The following is a 20,880-nucleotide window of genomic DNA, read 5'->3' on the forward strand; positions in this document are numbered from 1 at the left end:
TTGGAGTTGCGCATTTGTGACAGGAATACTAATGGGTTATGGTCTGTGTAAACTTGGATTGGCTGTGGACTGGAACCGAGGTATACTTCAAAGTAGTGTAAGGCGAGCAGGAGGGCTAGAGCTTCCTTCTCAATAGTGCTATAATTTAGTTGTGGCTTATTAAACTTTTTTGAAAAGTAACAGACTGGGTGGTCAATAGCCTGATCGTCTTCCTGCAGGAGTACAGCACCTGCGCCGCACGCACTGGCATCTACTTCCAGTTTGAATGCGCGTGTGAAGTCTGGCGCAGCGAGGACGGGCGCGCTACAGAGTAACGCTTTAGCGGATTCAAAAGCAGCCTGACACTCGGGAGTCCAAATAAAGGGTTTCAACGGACTAACAAGGCCGGTGAGAGGAGCCACCACATCGGAAAAGTTTCTGCAGAAACCGCGATAGTAGCCACACATTCCAAGAAAACGGCGCAGCGCTTTCTTGGACTGTGGGACTGGAAAGTCAATAATTGCCTGTACCTTCTCTTCTAACGGACGCACCTGCCCCTGTCCTACCTGCTTACCCAGGTATGTCACAGTAGCCCTGCCAAAATTACACTTGGCGAGGTTAAGGGTGAGTGAGGCCTCGCGGAGACGACTGAAAATGAGGGACAGAGTGTGGAGATGGTCGGCCCAGGTGGAAGAATAGGCAACCACATCATCCAAATAAACCTCACAATTTTCCACACCTGATAACACACGATGCATCAGACGTTGGAAAGTGGCAGGAGCGTTGCGCAGCCCGAATGGCATTACAGTGTACTGAAGGAACGCGTCGGGTGTGACGAACGCAGAGATATCAGAAGCGCGTGGCGTCAAAGGGACTTGCCAGTAACCTTTTAACAGGTCCAGCTTGGTTACGAAGGTGGCGGAACCTACTCTGTCAATGCAGTCCTCCATCCTAGGGAGTGGAAAAGAGTCGGGTTTAGTGACCGCATTGACTTTTCTGTAGTCATTACAAAACCGAGGAGTATTGTCAGATTTTGGAACCAGAACGCACGGAGAACTCCAGGCACTGGCACTGGGAACAGCTAGACCATGTTCGACAAGATACTTTACCTCCTGCTGCATCAGGGACCGTTTAGTCGGATTAACACGGTAGGCGTGCTGTTTAATGGGTCGGTGGCCCTCCACATCGATGTCATGGAACAGAACAGAGGTCTGTCCGGGATGGTCAGAGAAAAGCGACAAGTTATTTTCAATTAGGGACATGATATCTGCACGGGCTGAATCAGACAGGTGAAGCAAGAAACCTTCCAAATCACTTAATATTTCAGAATTTTTCAAACGAGCGACCGGCATCAGACCACTTTTCTCTGCCAACCCATCATCACAGGGCTGATACGGAGGAGAAACAGCAATACAAACAGGCACCGCAGGGACAGCAGGTGTCATCTGAGGATCACTTTCTCTGGAAAAGTAGCGTTTCAACATGTTAATGTGGCAGACTCTGGATTTCTTTTTCCGGTCGGGTGTTAGCACAACGTAATTTGTGTCACTTATCTGTCTTTCCACCGAGTATGGGCCTGAAAACTGTGACTGCAAACTAGATCCTGGTAACGGAAGCAGTACAAGGACTTTATCACCAGGTTGAAATACTCTAAGAACTGATTTCCTGTCATAACGGGACTTCATTTTAACTTGGCTTTGTGCCAAATTCTCACGGGCCAATTTACAAGCGTTAAGAAGACGCCCACGAAAGGAACTTACATAGTCCAACACATTATGTTCAACTTTGGGCGAAACGGATAACCATTTTTCCTTAACGAGGCGGAGTGGTCCGCGCACAGTGTGTCCGAAGATCAGATCGCAGGGACTAAAACCTAACGATTCCTGCGGAGTTTCACGCACGGCAAATAACAGGAGAGGGAGGCCCTCATCCCACTCTCTGTTGGACTCGTAACAAAACTTTCTTAACATGGATTTTAATGTTTGGTGGAACCTCTCAAGCGCACCTTGGGACTCCGGATGGTAAGGACTCGATTTTTCATGTCTAACATTTAGCTCTGTGGTTACTTGAGCAAACAGTTTAGACATAAAGTTGGTGCCTTGATCGCTCTGAATAACTTTCGGCAACCCGAAAGTTGAGAAAAACTTTATGAGAGCTTTAACCACTGGCTTTGCCTTGAGAGTGCGTAACGGAATGGCTTCAGGGTACCGCGTCGCAGCGCACATGACTGTTAATATGTACTGATTACCAGACTTAGTTTTTGGCAGTGGACCCACGCAGTCTATTAAAACGCGTTCAAACGGCTCCCCGAGCACAGGAATTGGATGCAGGGGCGCCGGAGGAACAGGCTGATTGGGCTTTCCCACTATCTGGCATGTGTGACAGGTGCGGCAGTGTTTTACCACGTCGCTTTTTAATCCAGGCCAAAAGAAGTTGCGCAACACACGGTTATACGTTTTTTTAACACCAAGGTGGCCAGCTAAGCTGGAGTCATGCGCCAGACTAAGAATTTGCGGTCGGTAGTCTTTTGGCACAACCACCTGATCAACAGTATCTATTTCGCCGGAAACGGGACTCCACCGTCTCATCAAAACCCCATTTTCCAGGAAAAATAGCACTGGTTTCCTATTCTCCTCGGCGGCTACAACAGAGGAGAGACACAGAGTTAGCGAAGGGTCAATTTGCTGAGCATCAATTAACATTTCTCTGGTCACATTTAAACTCAGCGCTGCATCGTCAGGGAAGAGATCAGTCTCATTGACACTTTTCTTTACAGTGGTGGGGGACACTGAAGAAGAGGGCTCACCTTCATCTAACGTAGCCATGAATGACTGAGACAAATCCACAGCCTCACCAAATTTACGAGCTTGCGCGCGCGTAATTGCGCACACAGGGAACACAGTTGGCACACACTCGTCAGGAACTGAAACAGGGTAGCAGTCAGCAGGATTAGTAACAACTTCAGGCAGGGGAAACACTTTTCCTCCGGCCAAATCATTACCCAAAATAAACGAAATGCCCTTAATCGGGAAACGGGGAACAACGGCAACTTTGACGTGTCCCGATACAAGTGGTGACTGTAAATGTATCATGTGGAGGGGTGCGTTAAGCTCACTCATTTTAATTCCCCACACTAACAAATCGGAGTGACACGAAGTTTCCTCAGAAAGAGGCAAGACATCAGCAAGCATGAATGAATGAACCGCGGCAGTATCCCGCAAAATAGTTACCGGCGCTTTATCTTTATCTTTTCCGGATAACGAAACAAACCCTTGAGAAACGAACGGTTTGAAATGAGGATCAATATCCACGCTCACCTTGGGTTCAGGTAAAACCTCAGGGTGTTTTTCCGGTGAGGGCACAGTGTTAATGAATCCCACACCTGAAGGAGTTTTCGTCGTTCTATATTGTTCCTTTTTTTTCAGAGCCGGACAGGTGGCGATTAGATGGCCGAGCTCATGACAATAAAAACATTCACGGCTCTCACCCGTGGCTGGTGAAATGTTTTTACGCATCAGCCTCGGTGATCTATTTTTGCGCTCTGATATAGCATTACCACGCGACGGCGGTGTCGAAAAAACACTTTTGTGCGTTAGAATGAACTCATCGGCCAGAACAGCTGCTTGAGTTACGGAAGGTACTTTTTGTTCGTTTAAATAAACCACGATTCGTTCCGGCAGACATTTTTTAAACTCCTCAAGCAGAATCAATTCACGCATGTCCGCCATCGTTTCCACATTACATGCCTGGCACCATTTATCAAACCGAACGCTCTTGTCGCGCACAAATTCAACGTGCGTCTGGTTGGCAGGTTTAACCCTATTCCTGAATTTTTGTCGGTAAGCTTCGGGCACAAGCTCATAAGCCCTCAGCACAGTTTTTTTCAAAATATCGTAGTCCAGGCTGTCCTCAATAGACAAACTGGCACACACTTCCTGAGCTTTTCCCACAAGTTTACACTGGAGAATGAGTGACCAGAACTGTTTGGATAAATTGAGTGCAGTGGCTATCCGCTCAAAAGCGCTGAAATAGGAGTCCACTTCGGACTCACGGAACGGGGGAACTAGTGGGATGTATTTGCTAATATCAAGAGCTGTGGCAGATCCAAATGACACCGGGGTGGAGGTTACCGGGGCTGCTCTCTCCAGCTCGAGAGCCCTAATCCGGAGATGCACGGCTTGCACTTCCAGCTGCTTGTTTCTGGTTTCAGCCTCCTTTATTTGTAAGGCCAAGCGGAGGTCTTCTGTGGACATTTTGTCCACAGATTGGTCAAGGACCAGCTCCGGGGGTATGCGCACCCCAGCAGTTTCTGCTGCTTTTGGCTTTTCCGCCAGTGCGTCAGCCGGTGCGTCAGCAGCTGCCTCGGAATCCATCTTGGCAAGCACGCCTTGCTCAACCAACCCCTCACTGAGGATCTGCTTTAGCTCTGCTTTTCGAGCAACATAGGGCACTTCAACCTTATAATAATTTGCAATAATCAATAACTCAGCTTTTTTATATTTTCCAATTTTTGTCCAAGAAGGACTGGCCACAAAATCATCCAGAAAAATATCCATTACTCTTTACTCTCCCCACACACCAAAAAACAACCGCCAACCAGAAGACAAAAAACTCACCGTAGACAAAGCGCGAAAAGAGAGACGGACGAGCCCCCAATTCATGTTACGACCCGTCTAGGGGGCCGAGGCGTAACATGATGGGTGTAACATCTTCCTCAAGTCCCAAGGATCCACATAGCCAATATCAAGTTAAAAAGGAGGATTTATTTACAATACTAGAATACTGAACAAACAACTTCGGGGGGGGACTGCAAATAAAAGACAAACAAAATGATACTACTCTTAAAAATAAATACCTACTTCACCTAAAAGGTGGTAAAACAAAAGACAAGCCCTAAACTATCTAACTAACGAAACACAGGAGAAAACAAAGCCACTCTAGCAGTCCAAGACCCTACTTCTAACAATAGACTTCTCTCAAACAAAGAACATGGCACGTGGGCTGTTGGAGGTTGAGGAGGATGCCGACATCTGCCGCCCGCCATCTTCCCTCCATATAGCCTCAAGCACCTGTTCTCAATCAAGCGTCGACATGCGGGAAGAAGGCCCTCCAATCCCCAGCAGGCGTTGGCACACCTAATTTACATAAAATCAACAAGTCCCGAAAAACCACACACACACACACAACACACACACGCTGGTCGTAACAAGGCTCATTAAAGCAGCGGTGTGTGCTTTTTTTATTTTATTTTTTTAGATGTTCAAGGGAGAGCTGAATCACAAGACCACGTGCCTCAAGTGCAAAGAGAGGAACGACTCCAGGAGTTTTTTTTGGCTTCTGCCACTTGCGGTGGAGGATTTGCGTCGTCGCACCTACAGCGTGGTACTGTTCTTTCCCCTTAACGACAATAAGAGTTTACGCAGAAATGCATGAGAAAAAGATGTGCTGTGTTACAGGAGGAAGGGTTGAAGGCATTCTTCAAGGGAGAAAAGGTCTGCAGAGGCAACAAAGTCTACTGCAACCGGTGTGATCAAAAACGAGATGCTGAATTCGTGAGTGTTAATTCAAAGGTTTTTCAGTGTGCATCAAAATATTATCATATCAGGTCTCATAACATGACCTTAACGTCCAATACGTCGCCCACAGCGCCTGTAAAACTATGTTCCACGCTTTAGATCGTCTGAAGTATTGAAGTGTTCATGCACACGTTATCATTCTGTATCCAGGGATGTGAGATCACACAGAACCCAGAGATTTTGACCCTCCTGCTGAAGAGATTCAGCTTCGACGACAAGCACAAGTGTTATGTCAAGCTTCACTGCCACGTGGATGTCCCCCAAACTTTACACATGGAGGTATTTTGCTGTTTTTAAAAAAATAAATAAATGTATATTAATTTCAGCCCCAAGCTGTTTCTGATTCATCATTTTATTTCCCTCTCTTCAGAATTGTAAATATGACCTCTACGCCGTAGTAAACCACTTTGGTTATCTAACAGGAGGTCATTATACTGCACAAATCAAATCCTTTGAAACATACACGTGGTACGACTTCAACGATGACGTTGTCAACGGGGTAAGGAGGCTCGTGTTTCCATATGCAGCTGCACAGTTTCACAAATCCTCAGTCACACGGAGTTCAACCTTTACTCTTAACCCTCTTCAGGTCAAACCATTATTCGGGGCAGAAAATAACTCTTTGAGGTCATGCACGGCTTATCTCCTCATGTACAGGAAGGGTGAGTTTGCAATATGCAGCATTTAAATGTTTTTATTTATATGTATGTTGACAAAAACTGCTCAACTATTGCATGCTGAACATGTACTTGTTTCCCAATAGCATCTTAAGGCTAAGAAGATGAAACGAAAGTTACGACTGTAACTACGGTTCTATGAATCCTGGATGACCGCCAGAGGCAGTGCTTAACACTGGATATCTTTATGTCTCGCGCATGCGCAGGTCGAGTTACGGTGTCATCCGCGAGATCGCTTCCTACAGAATCTTCTTGCGGCTCACGAGATTCTGAGTGACCTGGATTTCTGGCGGTCATCCAGGATTCATAGAACCGTAGTTACAGTTGTATCTTTCGTTCTATTTCATCCGTACTGATCGTCAGAGGCAGTGCTTAACACTGGCTGACTCATACCAACAGAGTCACGAGGAATCCGGAATACCCACCTATACGGGTGAGGTGGAGGGAGTCCGGCGGAGAACCACGCCCAATGGATGGGGGGTAGCCACATTCACACTGTAATATCTGGAGAATGTGCTTGGTGATGCCCATGAGGTTGCAGCACATATGACCTCCAAGGGCACTCCTCTCAGGACAGCCCATGATGTGGAGACACTCCTAGTAGAGTGGCATTTTACTCCAGATGGTAAAGAGAGGCCGCTCGCCCCATATGCCGAGGCTATGACGTCAACAATCCAGTGGGACAGGCGCTGCCTGGACAGAGCATGACCCCTCCTGGGTCGACCCTGACAGATAAAGAGCTGGTCGGACAGCCTTATGCCTGCAGTAGCGTCTACGTAGGCTCTAAGGGCCCGTACCGGGCACAACAGCTCAGGGTTATCACCCCCCTCCCCTAATGGGGGTTCAAACCGTGCCAGTTGGATAGGCTGGTTGAGGTGCGAGCACGCCAGCACCTTAGGAAGAAAAGCTGTGTTCGGCCACAAGGTAACGCCAGAGACATCCGAGTTCCATCTCAAGCATGAATTGCTCACAGACCTACACGTTTTGCTGAAGTGATGGCGAGGAGAAACGCAGTTTTGGCAGACAGCCACCTCAGCTCTGCCTGTGCCAAGGGTTCAAAGGGTGGCAAGCATAGAGTGTCCAACACCAAGGGCAGGTCCCATGCAGGAGCTCTAGGGGCGCTAGGAGGGCGCAATCTCAGCGCCCCTTTCAAGAAGAGGGACACCAGCCTGTGGCTCCCCACTGTGTCATTGTTGACTCTGGCGTGCCGCGATGAAATAGCAGCCACATACACCCTCAGTGTAGAAGGCGACCGATCACTGTCTAGGAGCGATTGCAGAAACGTAAGGATGGTTGGCACGGAGCAGTGCACTGGATCAATGTTCTCCACTGAGCACCAGTTGGAAAATAGTTTCCACCTGTTCTGATACTGCAGGCGGGTAGAAGGTGCTCTAGCACTCAGAATAGTTCTCCTGATGGGTTCTATGCAATCGTTCAGCAACGGGTTGGGCCCTGCAGCGGCCAAACCCACAACCGAAGGCGGCAAGGGTTGGGATGCCAAATCCGACCCCCCAGCTGCGACAAGAGGTCTTTCCTCTCCATTAAGGTGCCAGGGTGTCCCGCAGCAGAGTTTGTGCAGCAGGGGAAACCAGGTCCTGGGAGGCCAGAAGGGGGCCACCAGGAGCAGGCTGTGCCCCTGGTGAAGCACCCTGAGAAGCGTTTGGAGCATCAGGGGAAGTGGCGGGAAGGCATAGAGAAGGCTGTCTGGCCATGCGTGGGCCAGAGCATCCTGACCCAGAGGGCTGGTCGTCTCCATTAAGGAGAACCAGAGTGGGAAGTGGGCTGACTCTTCTGAGGCAAAGAGGCCCACCTCTGCTCTGCCGAAGAGACCCCAAATGTTGTGCACCACCTCTGGGTGAAGCCGCCACTCTCCTGGTGGAGGCCTGTGACGGGAGAGAAAGTCTGCGACCTGATTCCGATCCTCCGGTAAATACGCCGCCCGTAGGCTGGTCAGGCGAGGGGCTGCCCACGTTAGAAGAGCCTGGGACACCTGCAGTAGCCGTGCGGACCTGGTGCCCTCTTGATGGTTTATATGGAAGACCGCTGCAGTGTTGTCCGACCGGACAAGCACATGTTTGCCTTTCAGATATGGCAGGAAGTGCCTGAGTGCTAGGTGCACGGCCCGTAGCTCGAGCACATTGACATGCTCTGTGCCGTCCTGAGCAGACCATTGCCCCTGAACCGTCCTGTTCTGCCACACCGCGCCCCATCCGGAGAGGCAGGCATCCGTCGCGACGAGTTCGCGACGAAATGGAACAGAGCCCATGGGCACACCTCTCATCAGGTATGACTCCTCCCTCCATGGCAATAGGGCACGCAGGCACTGCTGTGACACCCTGAGCCTCCTGTGTCTGTGCCACTTGGCGTCTAAGTGGAAGCTGTTCAACCACCTCTGCAGTGGGCGTAGTGACAGCAAGCCCAGGGGAATGACAGTCGAGGCAGCCACCAATTTGCCCAAGAGGCAAAGGAACTGGCTGTAGGGCAGCAACTTGCCCCCTTGGAATAAGGAAAGATGATGGAGGACATCGACCACACGTCGAGGCGAGGGCCGGGCCTCCATCGTAACTGTGTCCAGAACTACACCGATGAAGGTTATGGTCCGTGAGGTAGGGCTGCAACGATTCATCGAGTTACTCGATTAACTCGATTATGAAAATTCCTCGAGGCAAAACATCTGCCTCGAAGCCTCGTTAAATTCCTATGACGCGCCTATGTGCAGGGATCTGATTGTTCCACACGGACCGTTGTTCAGGAAGCACACCAGCGCGTCATACACGGTCATTCATTCTGAATTTAGTTGGCGCGATGGCGGAAAGTCAGACTCCGTAAAGAATGTCCGTAAACGACAGAAAGTATCAAAAGTTTGGGATCATTATATATTGAAGGAGGAAGAGAATGACGTTTTTAGAGCGTCATAACTCCGTAATGGTTTGCGCTAGAAACATGTGTTTTTTTTCCCTCTTAAACTAGAGAAACGGGGCTAAACAACGGTATCCTGCTTGCCCATGTGAGCGATTTATTTCTGACAACAAAACGAATGCGTAAAGTAGTAAAATGTGTGACTAGATGTCTCCTCGTCTCCGTGGCGCATTTCTCCGTTTTGTTTATGTATATCGATCACTTCTCATCCGCCATCTTGCGAGTGACGTATAGAGTTACGTTTATGCATCGGACGCTCGTATTGGCTCCCGTAGCGGCTTTTACAGCCAATCTGAATGCCTGATTTACGCTTGGCCGTGAGTTGTTGTGTTTGCCCAAACGGACGGAGGAGTTCAAAGCAGAGAAAAGAATGGTCAAACAGTTACTGTAGTGATAGAGAAAGTTAAATACATAAATGGCACAGAAGAAGTACACTATATACACACATATTTAGGGCAGGGAGAGGAAAGGGCCATTGCTGGCAAAACAAAACGTAAATTAAATGTTATCCATGTTTTATCCAAGTTGATTTAACTGTATTGTTGTTAAATTCTCACTGGCACTTAATAAATGGGCTTAGTTTTGGAGCCAAATTTTGTAGTTGGAATGAATACCTCTGTTTATTTTTTTTTAGAAATGCTTGATCATTTTACAGCCACATCATTTTCGTTATGCATTATTTGTTTTGGTTGTTTAAAAACGCAATTTTTTTTAATCCGATTCCTCGATTAATCGATCGATAAAGTGCTAAATTAATCGATTACAAAAAGAATCGATAGCTGCAGCCCTACCGTGAGGGGATCAGAGAGCTCTTCTCCCAGTGCACCCTCAGACCGAGCTGAGACACGTGAGAGAGAAGGCGAGCCGTGTCCTCGGCGGCCTGAAGCCGGGTCGGCGCACAAATTAGCCAATCGTCCAGGTATGGTAGAATCTTCAACCCTGCGACTGCAGAGGCGAGAGAGCTGCCGCGACACACCTGAAAATGACGGCCTTGGAAAGCAAAACGAAGAAACTTCCTGTGATGAGGCACAATAGGAACATGAAAATAGGCGTCCTTCAAGTCGACTGAGGTAAACCAGTCTCCTTCGGCGACGGCATGAAGGACATCTGCTGTGCGTAACATGTGGAATGGCAAGACTTTTAGAAACTTGTTGAGGCCCCTTAGATCGAGGACTGGCCTAAGCCCGCCGCATTTCTTTGTGACCAGGAAGTAAGTCGAGTAGAACCCCCCGGGCTGAAGCCGGGGATCCACTGGCTCGATTGCCCCTTTGGTCAGGAGGGCGGATAACTCCCGATCTAGGGCTAGGTTTTTTGCCGGGCCATGGATGACGGTCATCTTGACCCGGCCAAAGGCAGGGTAACCCCTGTTTGTAACCCTGGGCTAGGGTGGAACCCAGGAATCCAGAGTTTGCGCTGCCCAGCAGTCCAGCTGCTGCTGGGAGAAATGTCCGACAGCTGGCCCCGAAACTTAAATTCCTGCCCCCCCGGCCCTTAGGGGCCTTGGGGGGGCGACGGTTATGCACTGTGGCCCGAGGTTGTCCGGAGGTAAAGCGGGCAGGCTCCTGATGGCAGCGGGCAGGCTCCTGATGGCAGCGGACAGGCCTCTCGGCAGATTGCCGAGGCCCATAGTAGCCCCTGGGGTGAGACGGTGGCCGGGGGTGGCCCCTTGGGGCAGATGCCGAGCCCCCAGCCCTGCCGGAGGGGGGGGGGGCATGCCCCTGCTAAGACCCGAGAACTGCCGCCTGGTACGATCAGCCTGGACAGTCCGCTCGAGTGCCTGCAGAGCGGCTGGGCCGAACATTTTCCCTGGTTCCACCGGAACCTTGCGAAGGGTCCTCCTACAAGTTTCAGACAAGGGTGACTGTGCCAGCCAGACCTGGCGGCGAGTCTGAACGAGAGTGGACATCAGACGCCCCATTTCCCTCGACATTAAGGCAAAAGCCTGCAGCGAGGCATCACTGAGGCTGATGGCGGGTGCGTCCACTTCAGCCTGCTGCAGGGAAGCTGAGAGGGCAAGCTTCAGATGCGAGAGTGAATTGCCAATACGACCCATCCGGGCTGCTGTGCCACAGGCTTTATAAAGAAGGTCGTCTGTAATCCGACATTGCGGGCGAGGGCACCTGGCATCTGGCCTCAGGGTCTCGTCGGGGGAGACTATGAGGGAAGCAATTGTCGGCTCAACAGCCGGCATGTGGTCAAGGACAAATTTGGCCGCATCCTGCATTGCAGCCAGAGTCCGGCCATCTGCTGTAAGGTGGGAGAGAGCCTTAGAGTCTCTCCAGCATGCTTGCAACTCCCTCAGATATTCTTTGGAGGGAGGGACGGTGAAGGTGGCAGGGGCCGGAGTGCGCCTGAAGAAAGCACTAGCAGGCTTCGGCTCTGCTTGCTGTAGATCCAGCTGCAGGCGTGCCAGGGCTGCACGAATGATGGATCCCATGGAGCCATCTGCCGTCCCCTCCACGGAGCTCTGAGCGGAGGAATGAGAGCCAGGCCCAGAGACCTGGGAGGACCTCTCATTAAAGAGAGTGGCAGAAGCTGCCACGGAAACAATGTCCTCATCCGGAAACAGCTCAGGCATGGATGTTCGCTCGGGTGAAACAGCGGTTTCTGTACGAGCATCAGGGCGGAGGAACAGGAGGAGAGATTTCATCTGGGCCAGCTCTGTTGCAAGCAGATCCACCTTTGAGGACAGCTTGTCAGACTTGGCCGTTTTCCTGGAGGGAGCCCCGGCAGCCCCTGTTGCACGCCGCTTGCTTGGACGGGCGGGCAGGGCTTGGGACGACTGCCCTGACAATGTGGAGCCAGCATCGGCCATCAGGCTCTCCACCTCAGTCAGCCTTGCCGCTCTCACAGCAAAGGCATGTAACTGTAGTTCATGCAGGGGTCTTCTGAAAGACCCTCCCTCAGGTGCTCAAGGCTAAGACAAGAGGGACAATGGTCATGGCCATCTTCGGGTTGAAGAGGAGCCATACAGGAATTACAGGCATGTGAATCCATTGCGGCAATGGTGCCAGTACAGTCAGGCCGAGCGAGAGCACTCTGCTGACCGTGAGAACGGGACATAAAACGGTTGTAAGGCTACGGTGAGAGGAGAGTGGAACACACTCTACCGACCTAGCGACCGTATGTATTCTCCGTGAATTTCCCTCTTTTAATGCTATAGTGAGGGGGGCGAGGACACCCCCTTCGCAAATATGGCAGCTTATCAGTATAGGGATTTAGTTATCAATATAAAGGCTAGCACAGCACACAGGCTCCTGCTAGCACCCCCCAAAGGCAGCCTGAGCGAGAGCACTTCGCTAACTGTGGGGACAGGACACGAACAGTGTTCAACGCTACGATGAGAGGGGAGCGAGGTCACACCCCTTCACTAGCATGCCAGTTATTTGCATAAGCTAGCGCCGAGGCACACTTTGCCAGTGAGAGGAGAGCAGGCAATACTCTCCGTGGTCTCCACATTAAGTTAGCTTGCTTCATTAGTGAAAAACGCCATGAAGTAAGCCAAAAAACGATATGGGCAAGGAGAGGGGAGCGAGGGCACTCACTTCACTGACGCCGTATCAGCATTTCCTAGCTCCCGCTAGCATAACACAACACCATAAACCAATCGACCTTACCGGCTGGTGGAGATAGTGATGAGTGATGATCGGAGGATCCGTCCGTCCCGGCCAAGGCCTGTACTCACCGATCCTCCTCTAAGGACGGCTTGTCGCAGCCTCTGGAGGGCGAAGAATACGCAACTCCGATCTGGAGACCACGAGGCTACAAGCGACGAGCCGAATAGTCTATAATATAGGGCTTTAGCTAAAGCTAATGATACCGCAATAACAAGCGGTAACCTGCAAAGCGAGAAGATGAAAAGGAAGCGATCTCGCAGATGACACCATAACTTATTACTGAGCCGGGGGTCATCCGAGGTCACAGGTGACTTTGTTGATATTAATACTCAATCTGCGCATGCGCGAGACAGAAGATATCCAGTGTTAAGCACTGCCTCTGCCGGTCAGTAAGGATGAAATAGAACGGAGTGGTATCTTCCCTTTTTCCCCTTCAAAGTGAACAGACCTCCAGAAAAAACCGCCACATCCAGATGTGGACGCTGAAGGACGAGGTGACGAGGCGGAGAGAGGAGAGGCTGTCGTTCCTCAGAACAGAGGAGGGAAACGGGAAGCATTAAAGGAGAGCCGTGATGACGAGGTTTGGAGGAAACGGACAAACTGTTCTTGGGAACCAAACCAGAGAGCGGATGTTGCTTGGAACAGACTCTGAAGCAGATGGAGACGGTTACAAAGTTTGCAAATATAAAAGTCAAAGCTATAAAGACATTTAAATGTTATTGGGTCATTCCGTGTCATTTCATCAAATGCCTCCCACCTGACCATCTTAGAATGTCCTGAAAAAATTCATGTACAAAGACACACTTGTTAATAGGACAAATCCAAAATATTAGGTCTCTACTGTCAACAGTTTTCTCATGAAACGTCATTGAATGAAGGGTAGTTTAGACGGTTTTTGGCATCATACTCTGAAAAGCCATTTTTAAATGGCATTATCTGGAAAACTATCTCACCTGTGGCCTTCAAAATTTCTACAGTGTAAATCTGTTACTAATAGCCTCCAGACATTTAATATCAGGGGTGTAGCTTAATGATAACCTAGTATGGTAGGTACTTAAAATGTGGCTTGTTGAAATAAAGTAGTACATTTGAAGAGTGGCTGAGCTCCCATTTTTGCAGATAAAAGACTTCTATCACTTCTGCCTCTATCTCTGGGGTTAGCTTAAACATTCTACAAAATATGGTCTCTCTTAGATTATTAGTTTCACAAATATTAAGGCTCAAAAATGGAAGTTAACACATCTTTGCCCAACTTCAGAGTCATATTCCAAAAAACTGACAACACGTATCAGGTCCAAACTTACTTTTTTTGAAAGATCACATTCTTGTTAAAATCATATTAAAAAATCAGGAGGGTGTTTTGCCTCATTTTGTCGCAGTGATTTTTTAAAAATCCTGATATTGGTGGGGTTTTTGTGGCTGGTTTTGGTACTGCATGTCCTAATAGCCTACCAGTAAACATCACAGGAGGGCAATTCAAATGTGTTTTTTACCATTTACCAAAGACTTACATGTGCCTAAATGCTACTGATAAATTTAGCCTTACGAAAACATTAAAATGTAGCACAGTTGTAGTTACAGAGGCAATAAGTCCTTGAATGTGAGTTAAACATGGTGAAAGCAGCTTTTAATGTCTTAAACCATGAACAAAAATAGCATAATATTGAAGACTGTACATTTTGTCATACTTTAAGTATATAAATACCACAACCAAATCAAATAATAATCTTAATTTGAGCATAAGATTTTACATTACAGTACAAAAGTCTCCAAAGTTTGATATTGAATAACAGTTTGTCTCTATGCTCACTGTGAGGGATCACACATTTTTCATCTTTTAGATCCAGTTCCTTTGTCACATTCATTAATTTGGCAGTCAGTTTAGAAATTGTCTAATGTACATCTCTGCTCTGTTGTGCTCATCTTTTTTGATGGCATACATGCGCCCAATTTCTGTAGAGGGAACGTCAAATCTTGCAATTCTATGCTGCAGTGGGACATTGCACATCTTCTCTTCTTGGCCAGTAGAAACTCTTGGCAGGGCCATGTGGGTGCATGTACTGAACCAGTACATCTTCATCTTGATCTGAAACATCTCTGATACTTCCTATCCACCATTTCTGATCATAACTCACATATTGTCTCATAGTGAGCATAGAGACAAACTGTTATTCAATATCAAACTTTGGAGACTTTTCTACTGTAATGTAAAATCTTTATGTTCAAATTAAGATAATTATTTGATTTAGTTGTGTAATTTATATACTTAAAGTATGACAAAATGTACAGTCTTCAATATTATGCTATATTTGTTCATAAGACATTAAAAGCTGCTTTCAGCATGTTCAACTCACATTCAAGGACTTATTGCCTCTGTAACTACAACTGTGCTACATTTTAATGTTTTCGTGAGGCTAAATTTATCAGTAGCATTTAGTCACATGTAAGTCTTTGGTAAATGGTAAAAAACACAATTGAATTGCCCTGCTGTGATGTTTACTTGTAGGATAATAAGACATGCAGTACCAAAAACGGCCACAAAAACCCCACCAATATCAGGATTTTAAAAAATCACTGCGACAAATTGAGGCAAAACACCCTCCCAATTTTTAAATATGATTTTAACAAGAATATGATCTTTCAAAAAAAGTAAGTTTGGACCTGATACGTGTTGTCAGTTTTTTGGAATATGACTCTGAAGTTGGGCAAAAATGTGTTTACTTCCATTTTTGAGCCTTAATATCTGTGAAACTAATAATCTGAGAGAAACCATATTTTGTTGAATGTTTAAGCTAACACCAGAGATAGAGGCAGAAGTGATAGAAGTCTTTTATCTGCAAAAATGGGAGCTCAGCCACTCTTCAAATGTACTACTTTATTTCAAAAAGCCTAATTTTAAGTACCTACCATACTAGGTTATCATTGAGCTACACCCCTGATATTAAATGTCTGGAGGCTATTAGTAACAGATATACTCTGTAAAAATTTTGAAGGCCACAGGTGAGATAGTTTTCCAGATATTGCTGTTTAAATATGGCTTTTCAGAGCATGATGCCAAAAACCGTCTAAACTACCCTTCATTCAATGATGTTTCATGAGAAAACTATTGACAGTAGAGACCTAATATTTTGGATTTGTCCTATTAACAAGTGTGTCTTTGTACTTGAATTTTTTCAGGACATTCTGAGATGGTCAGGTGGGAAGATTTTCAGAAATTTGATGAAATGACACGGAATTACCCTATTATCCTCCAAGAAATAGACGTTTAACTGTCTATTCTCACTTATTGTTTTGATTTTATTGGTTGTTTTTTATTCACTGTACGGTGTCCTTGATGGCTCTAAAAGGTGCCTGTAAATAAAATGTATTATTATTATTGCTATTATTATTATTATAATTATTATTATTATATCCCATAATGACAAAGTGAGAGAAGTTTGACATTTTGCAAATTTTGTAAAAAAAATAAATAAAAAATATCAGACTGAATCTCATTTTACAGTGAGAGTTGACAAGTGAAGGCTGGTGTTTCTTTAATTTTAAGAATGAAAGTAAAAGTACTGCTTTAGCACCCCAGTCCTTATTTAACAATATGCAGTGAGGAGCGCAGACGAGGATCAACATGGCTGTGAAGATCATCATTAAATGTCCGGATGGTTGGAACATTGAGATCGAACTCGAACTGCAGGACTTTGAGAGCGCCACAGTTCTGTTTCTGAAGACCAGGATACGTCATTCCTTTGGATATACAGGTAGGCTGAGAATGACTTCAGATTTTTTTTTCACACCATACTGAAATTTCCCTTTTATATTGTTTTCTCTACATATATATATATATATATATTTGCAAGCGAGTTGTTTATTATAGGGCCATGTAATGACGGTCATCTTTTAAAAAAAAATGTTTTAAGTAGAATTATAAGCCAAATGACATCTTTGTTGATTTATTTTGTTGTCAGTGCCTGGTTGACTCTGTGTGTGTGTGTGTGTGTGTGTGTGTGTGTGTGTGTGTGTGTGTGTAGAAGTCCAGCAGCGACTGTTGTTTGCTATCCAGGAGCTGGAAGACTCCAGGCTGCTGTCTTCATACGGAATCCAGCATAATTCGACCATTCACCTGAGGGAAAAACTAGGGTGGTGTAGTTTAATCTAAAAGTGGTATTTCACTCAGGCATTAAGTTTGGACCTGGCAACCATACGAGTGATGAGTGATCGTGAGATCTGTGTCTTTGGGCCGTGGTCATTAAACGTCACATGCAAGGTGTTCCACTGGAATCAGTCTACGAGTTCTTTTATTACTGAACACAAAAGTACAACATGGTGTCAGAAAAGGGATACTTACATGTGTACTGATGCTGAAATGAAAAGGACATGTTATGTTCACAGATGTGGTGGAAACTGTCTGGGGGAGTTGAGCATCTCTGACATGTAAAAACCTAAGAAAGGAATGTAGGGTTTTCTAAAAATGTGTAAAAACATTCATTTGTATTTTTCTGTGTTTTTATATTAAGTGATGGTAAAAACATGCAGACTATTCCATTATACTGTTTTCGAACACGGAGTGGATGAGGACTTCATTTCCCAGAATCCCCTGTTTCCCGTTTTACAATACTTTTGTTTAAATTAATACTGTTCATGTATTAATTCTGTAATTCATGTATTATATTGTTTAAAAATATTCTATGGCCTTTAAAACTGATTAAGGTTTAGTTTTTCCTGTTTTAGGAAAAACTATTGTTTATTTCCGGGGGAGGAAGTTTCGAGAAGTTCTCCGGGACAGAGACGAGCGGTTGTGTGTTTTTCCTCGGCAGAGAACGAAGTCAGTGTGTGGAGACTCGAACTTAATGTTGGACCATATATTGCACTGCCTGGAGAGGCCTTATCGGTCAGAGGACTCTTTCCACATATCTCCCTCGATTGTGTTTTAGTTTACACGACGGTGACGGTTTTTCTTTTCTCGAGCCGCGATAGCGTGGTCTTCGTCACTAGCTCCGACATTAGCGCTGCGGTGAGTTAGCTCGTGGCAGAGAGCTAGCCTGCTTCACAACACGACGGAAGGTTGCGTGAGTACTTGACATTGGAACGGAACCGAGAGACGGGACTGTTTTAAAGCAGACTATGTGAACTGTCCTGGTTTCCAAGTGTAAGTGACCGGATAAAACTTCATGTGCACCAACTCTACGAATGGGCCCCAACGGTTAGGAAAAATTATCCAAGCACTTGGGTTAGGTTTTTTTGGGTGGTAGCATTATTATTTCTTTTCTATTTCTATGTGAACTGTGAACATACTTTGGTACAGGAAATGCTGTGTGTTTGTTGGTTTCTATATACTCATCCATGTCTGAAGCATTCTCCAGGTATTATTCCAAAGGTTTACAGCAAATAAAGGTTTGTGTCTTACCTTTATATATTGGTCGTTAACATTCTTTCAGAGTAAACTGTATTTATTTGATTTCTGAGGGCTTACATAATTTTATGCTAAGGCATAGCATAGTGAGTTTTCAGTGGAGGCACCGCGCTAGTTGCAAGACACCTTCTTTTGTTTCTCACTCAAGTGATAAAGTCCCTTGTTTAATTAGAACCAGGCGAATTCACCATCTTTAGCTGAGAACCTAGGACCTGTTTTATTCTTATTGGGTGTGACCTCAGTGTAGATTTTAAACACTAAGGAAGAAGGGGTTACAGGAAGAAAAATCATCCAACCTGGGCAAAGAAAAGTCACACTTGAATTATTTAATAATAAGTTTATATATAGTTGCAGAGAGGGTGGAAAGTACCTGATCCAGCAGGCTGCGGCACTTTTACTTTCAGTTTCTCCTCCGAGCAGCAGTTACAAGAAGTCACATGATTGTCAACTCACATTATCAGACATTATCAGTATCAGATTGCCTCGCCCCCCCGGGCCTCGCCCTGGTCCTCTCCCTTGAAGTGTTATTTCTTCTCTGAGCGGCCGAGCAGCAACACAAACACACAATGGGGAATACCTACCAGGTCGAGGTGAGAGGACCGAGAGGGGAGAAGCAGACCATCGATCTGTGCGACACGAAGGAGCAGTTTAAGAGCATGACTGTGCTGCAGCTGAAGGAGAAGATAGCGAGGAAGTTTCCCTACTACACAGGTAAAGTCAGTTATATATATATATATATTAGGGGTGTAACGGTACATGTATTTGTATTGAACCGTTTCGGTACGGGGTGCTCGGTTCGGAACGGAGGCGTACCGAACGAGTTTCCATACGGACATATTAAGTAGAGGACCGCATGTGTGGAGGATGCTGCCATAGATACAGACGCGAGCTGTGTCCCAATTCAGGGTCTGCAGCCTTCGGAGGACCCAGCCTTCGGAGACTCCTCCGAAGGCTGGGTCAACCATCGGTAAATGGTACGGTCTAACCTACGGAGCATTTCCTGATTGCGTCGCGACGTCATCACTTCTGCCGGCCAAGCCCAGGAAAAACACCGGTCAAAACAAAAATACGACAGACGAACATGATGGAGAGTTTTTAATATATATATATATATATATATATATATATATATATATATATATATATATTTTTTTTTCTTTTAATTTCATTTAATTGTTATTTTTTTGAGCAAGAGGAGAGGCGGCTGCGACGACACCGGCGGCTTGTTTATCTCCGGCTGGGAGAGCCGTGGGGAGGTAACGTTAAAGCCGTTATTTTAACCCATATTAATGTTCATACATAGTTAGCTTAGTACGTGGTAATTAATATACCCGTTAATAAATGATACCGCTAAGTGACAAGCCATATTAAGTATAGATTGACATGGATAATGTCATTTAACCATAAGACTTAATACAGGGTTCGTACATGTGCTTAAAATGTAAAATCTTTGAAAATGCTGTAATTTTAATGCTGTTTTTCAAGGTCTGAAAAGTGCTTGAATCTTAGTTTAAATGCTTGGCTTATAAAGTGATTAAATTGAATAGTAAAATGTGTACGAACCCTGTAAATAACCCCAACTTAATTCAATATTTTATTCTTGCCTCTCTTTTAAACATATTAGTGACATGGCAGCCGTCGATTGCATCAGCCCTGCAAACCCCGATGATGGACGATGTGGTGGACAGTGGGGACATGCATCCCACACCCCCCACCTTCCAGATGATGTCCCACTCAGAGCCAGAAGAGTCCAGGGTCCTTATTGTGGCATCCCATCCAGTCCAGCAGCACCACCAGGGACTCCTGCTCAGTCGATACTGTATATATGTTCTCTGTAAATAGTTATTTCTGATGATCTTTTGTGAATAGTTCTACATGTTAAGAACACCCACTTGTCAATAGTTATTGTAACTTTGTAAATATTTGTTAATTACACAAAAAATAAATTATTTTCTTGTCACTGAAAAGCAGTTCAAAAGTTGACTTTAGTTGTAAATAAGAAATGGAACAGATAATGTTACAGGTTATAATATTTTAATTTAACTATATACAATATTTGGAAAAGAAAATGGAACAATACAATATTTTTAATTAACAATTTAAATTACAAATCAACACAGAACTTAATCGAACAGAAAAAAACATCCACCACCCCCCAAAAAATTCAACACCTCTCAACCATTCTCTCCAATAAACTAAAAGGTCTCTCCATCCTCTCTCTGCTCTCTCCTTTCCTCGCTCTCCCTCTGTAACTTCATGTCCTCCCTGATCAAATCCAGCAAGTCATCTGTTTTCTTCTTTCTTGCTGCTGTCGGTGGCCCTGTGTTCTTGGCCTCAACAGGTGGTCGTTCTCATCCCGGACCCGGAGTTTGATCAAATCCTCAGTCTGCTCCTTGCTCTCTACAACAAAAGGACATGTAAAGCACATTTCCTGTTATGTCAACATGCAAAACGATTGTACGATATAATAACGATATTAACAGTAATAATGCTCCTAAGGTTAGCTCTGTATTCAATCCAAACGTTTACAGTTGTACAGCCTACAAATACAGCGGGGCTCACAACCCATCATTAACGTTATATATTTAGCTGCGAGAGGAGCGGACTGTAGCCTACACAACTTACAACGAGAACAAATTAACTCCACGGTTACAATAAGATATACGTTACCATCGGAGCTTGTAACATTTGAAAGTGAAGAGTTTTAG

At 45.8% G+C, this 20,880-nt stretch overlaps 2 protein-coding genes across 5 annotated transcripts in view; both read left to right on the forward strand.

Moving 5' to 3' along the window:
* The window catches only part of LOC311008909 (ubiquitin carboxyl-terminal hydrolase 50-like), a 33,309-nt gene extending 19,867 nt beyond the window's left edge, over window positions 1-13,442 (forward strand). For 3 of the 4 annotated variants that reach the window (XM_084002861.1, XM_084002864.1, XM_084002863.1), the window contains exons 5-10: window positions 5,236-5,361; window positions 5,436-5,531; window positions 5,706-5,834; window positions 5,926-6,054; window positions 6,145-6,217; window positions 13,208-13,442. In XM_084002861.1, coding sequence (XP_083858987.1) covers window positions 5,236-5,361; window positions 5,436-5,531; window positions 5,706-5,834; window positions 5,926-6,054; window positions 6,145-6,217; window positions 13,208-13,254 — 600 coding nt within the window. In that variant the 3' untranslated portion in view covers window positions 13,255-13,442. Of the gene's footprint in view, window positions 1-5,235; window positions 5,362-5,435; window positions 5,532-5,705; window positions 5,835-5,925; window positions 6,055-6,144; window positions 6,218-6,318; window positions 6,342-13,207 lie in introns of those variants that run through there. The other variant, XM_084002862.1, reaches the window with a different exon arrangement.
* The window catches only part of LOC311008907 (ubiquitin carboxyl-terminal hydrolase 50-like), a 128,689-nt gene that overhangs the window by 19,349 nt on the left and 88,460 nt on the right, over window positions 1-20,880 (forward strand). The gene's annotated exons all lie outside the window — the stretch shown is intronic.

This window comes from Eutrigla gurnardus (assembly GCF_963514095.1).
Source record: "Eutrigla gurnardus genome assembly, chromosome: 23".
In the NCBI taxonomy this organism is placed as follows: Eukaryota; Metazoa; Chordata; class Actinopteri; order Perciformes; family Triglidae; genus Eutrigla; species Eutrigla gurnardus.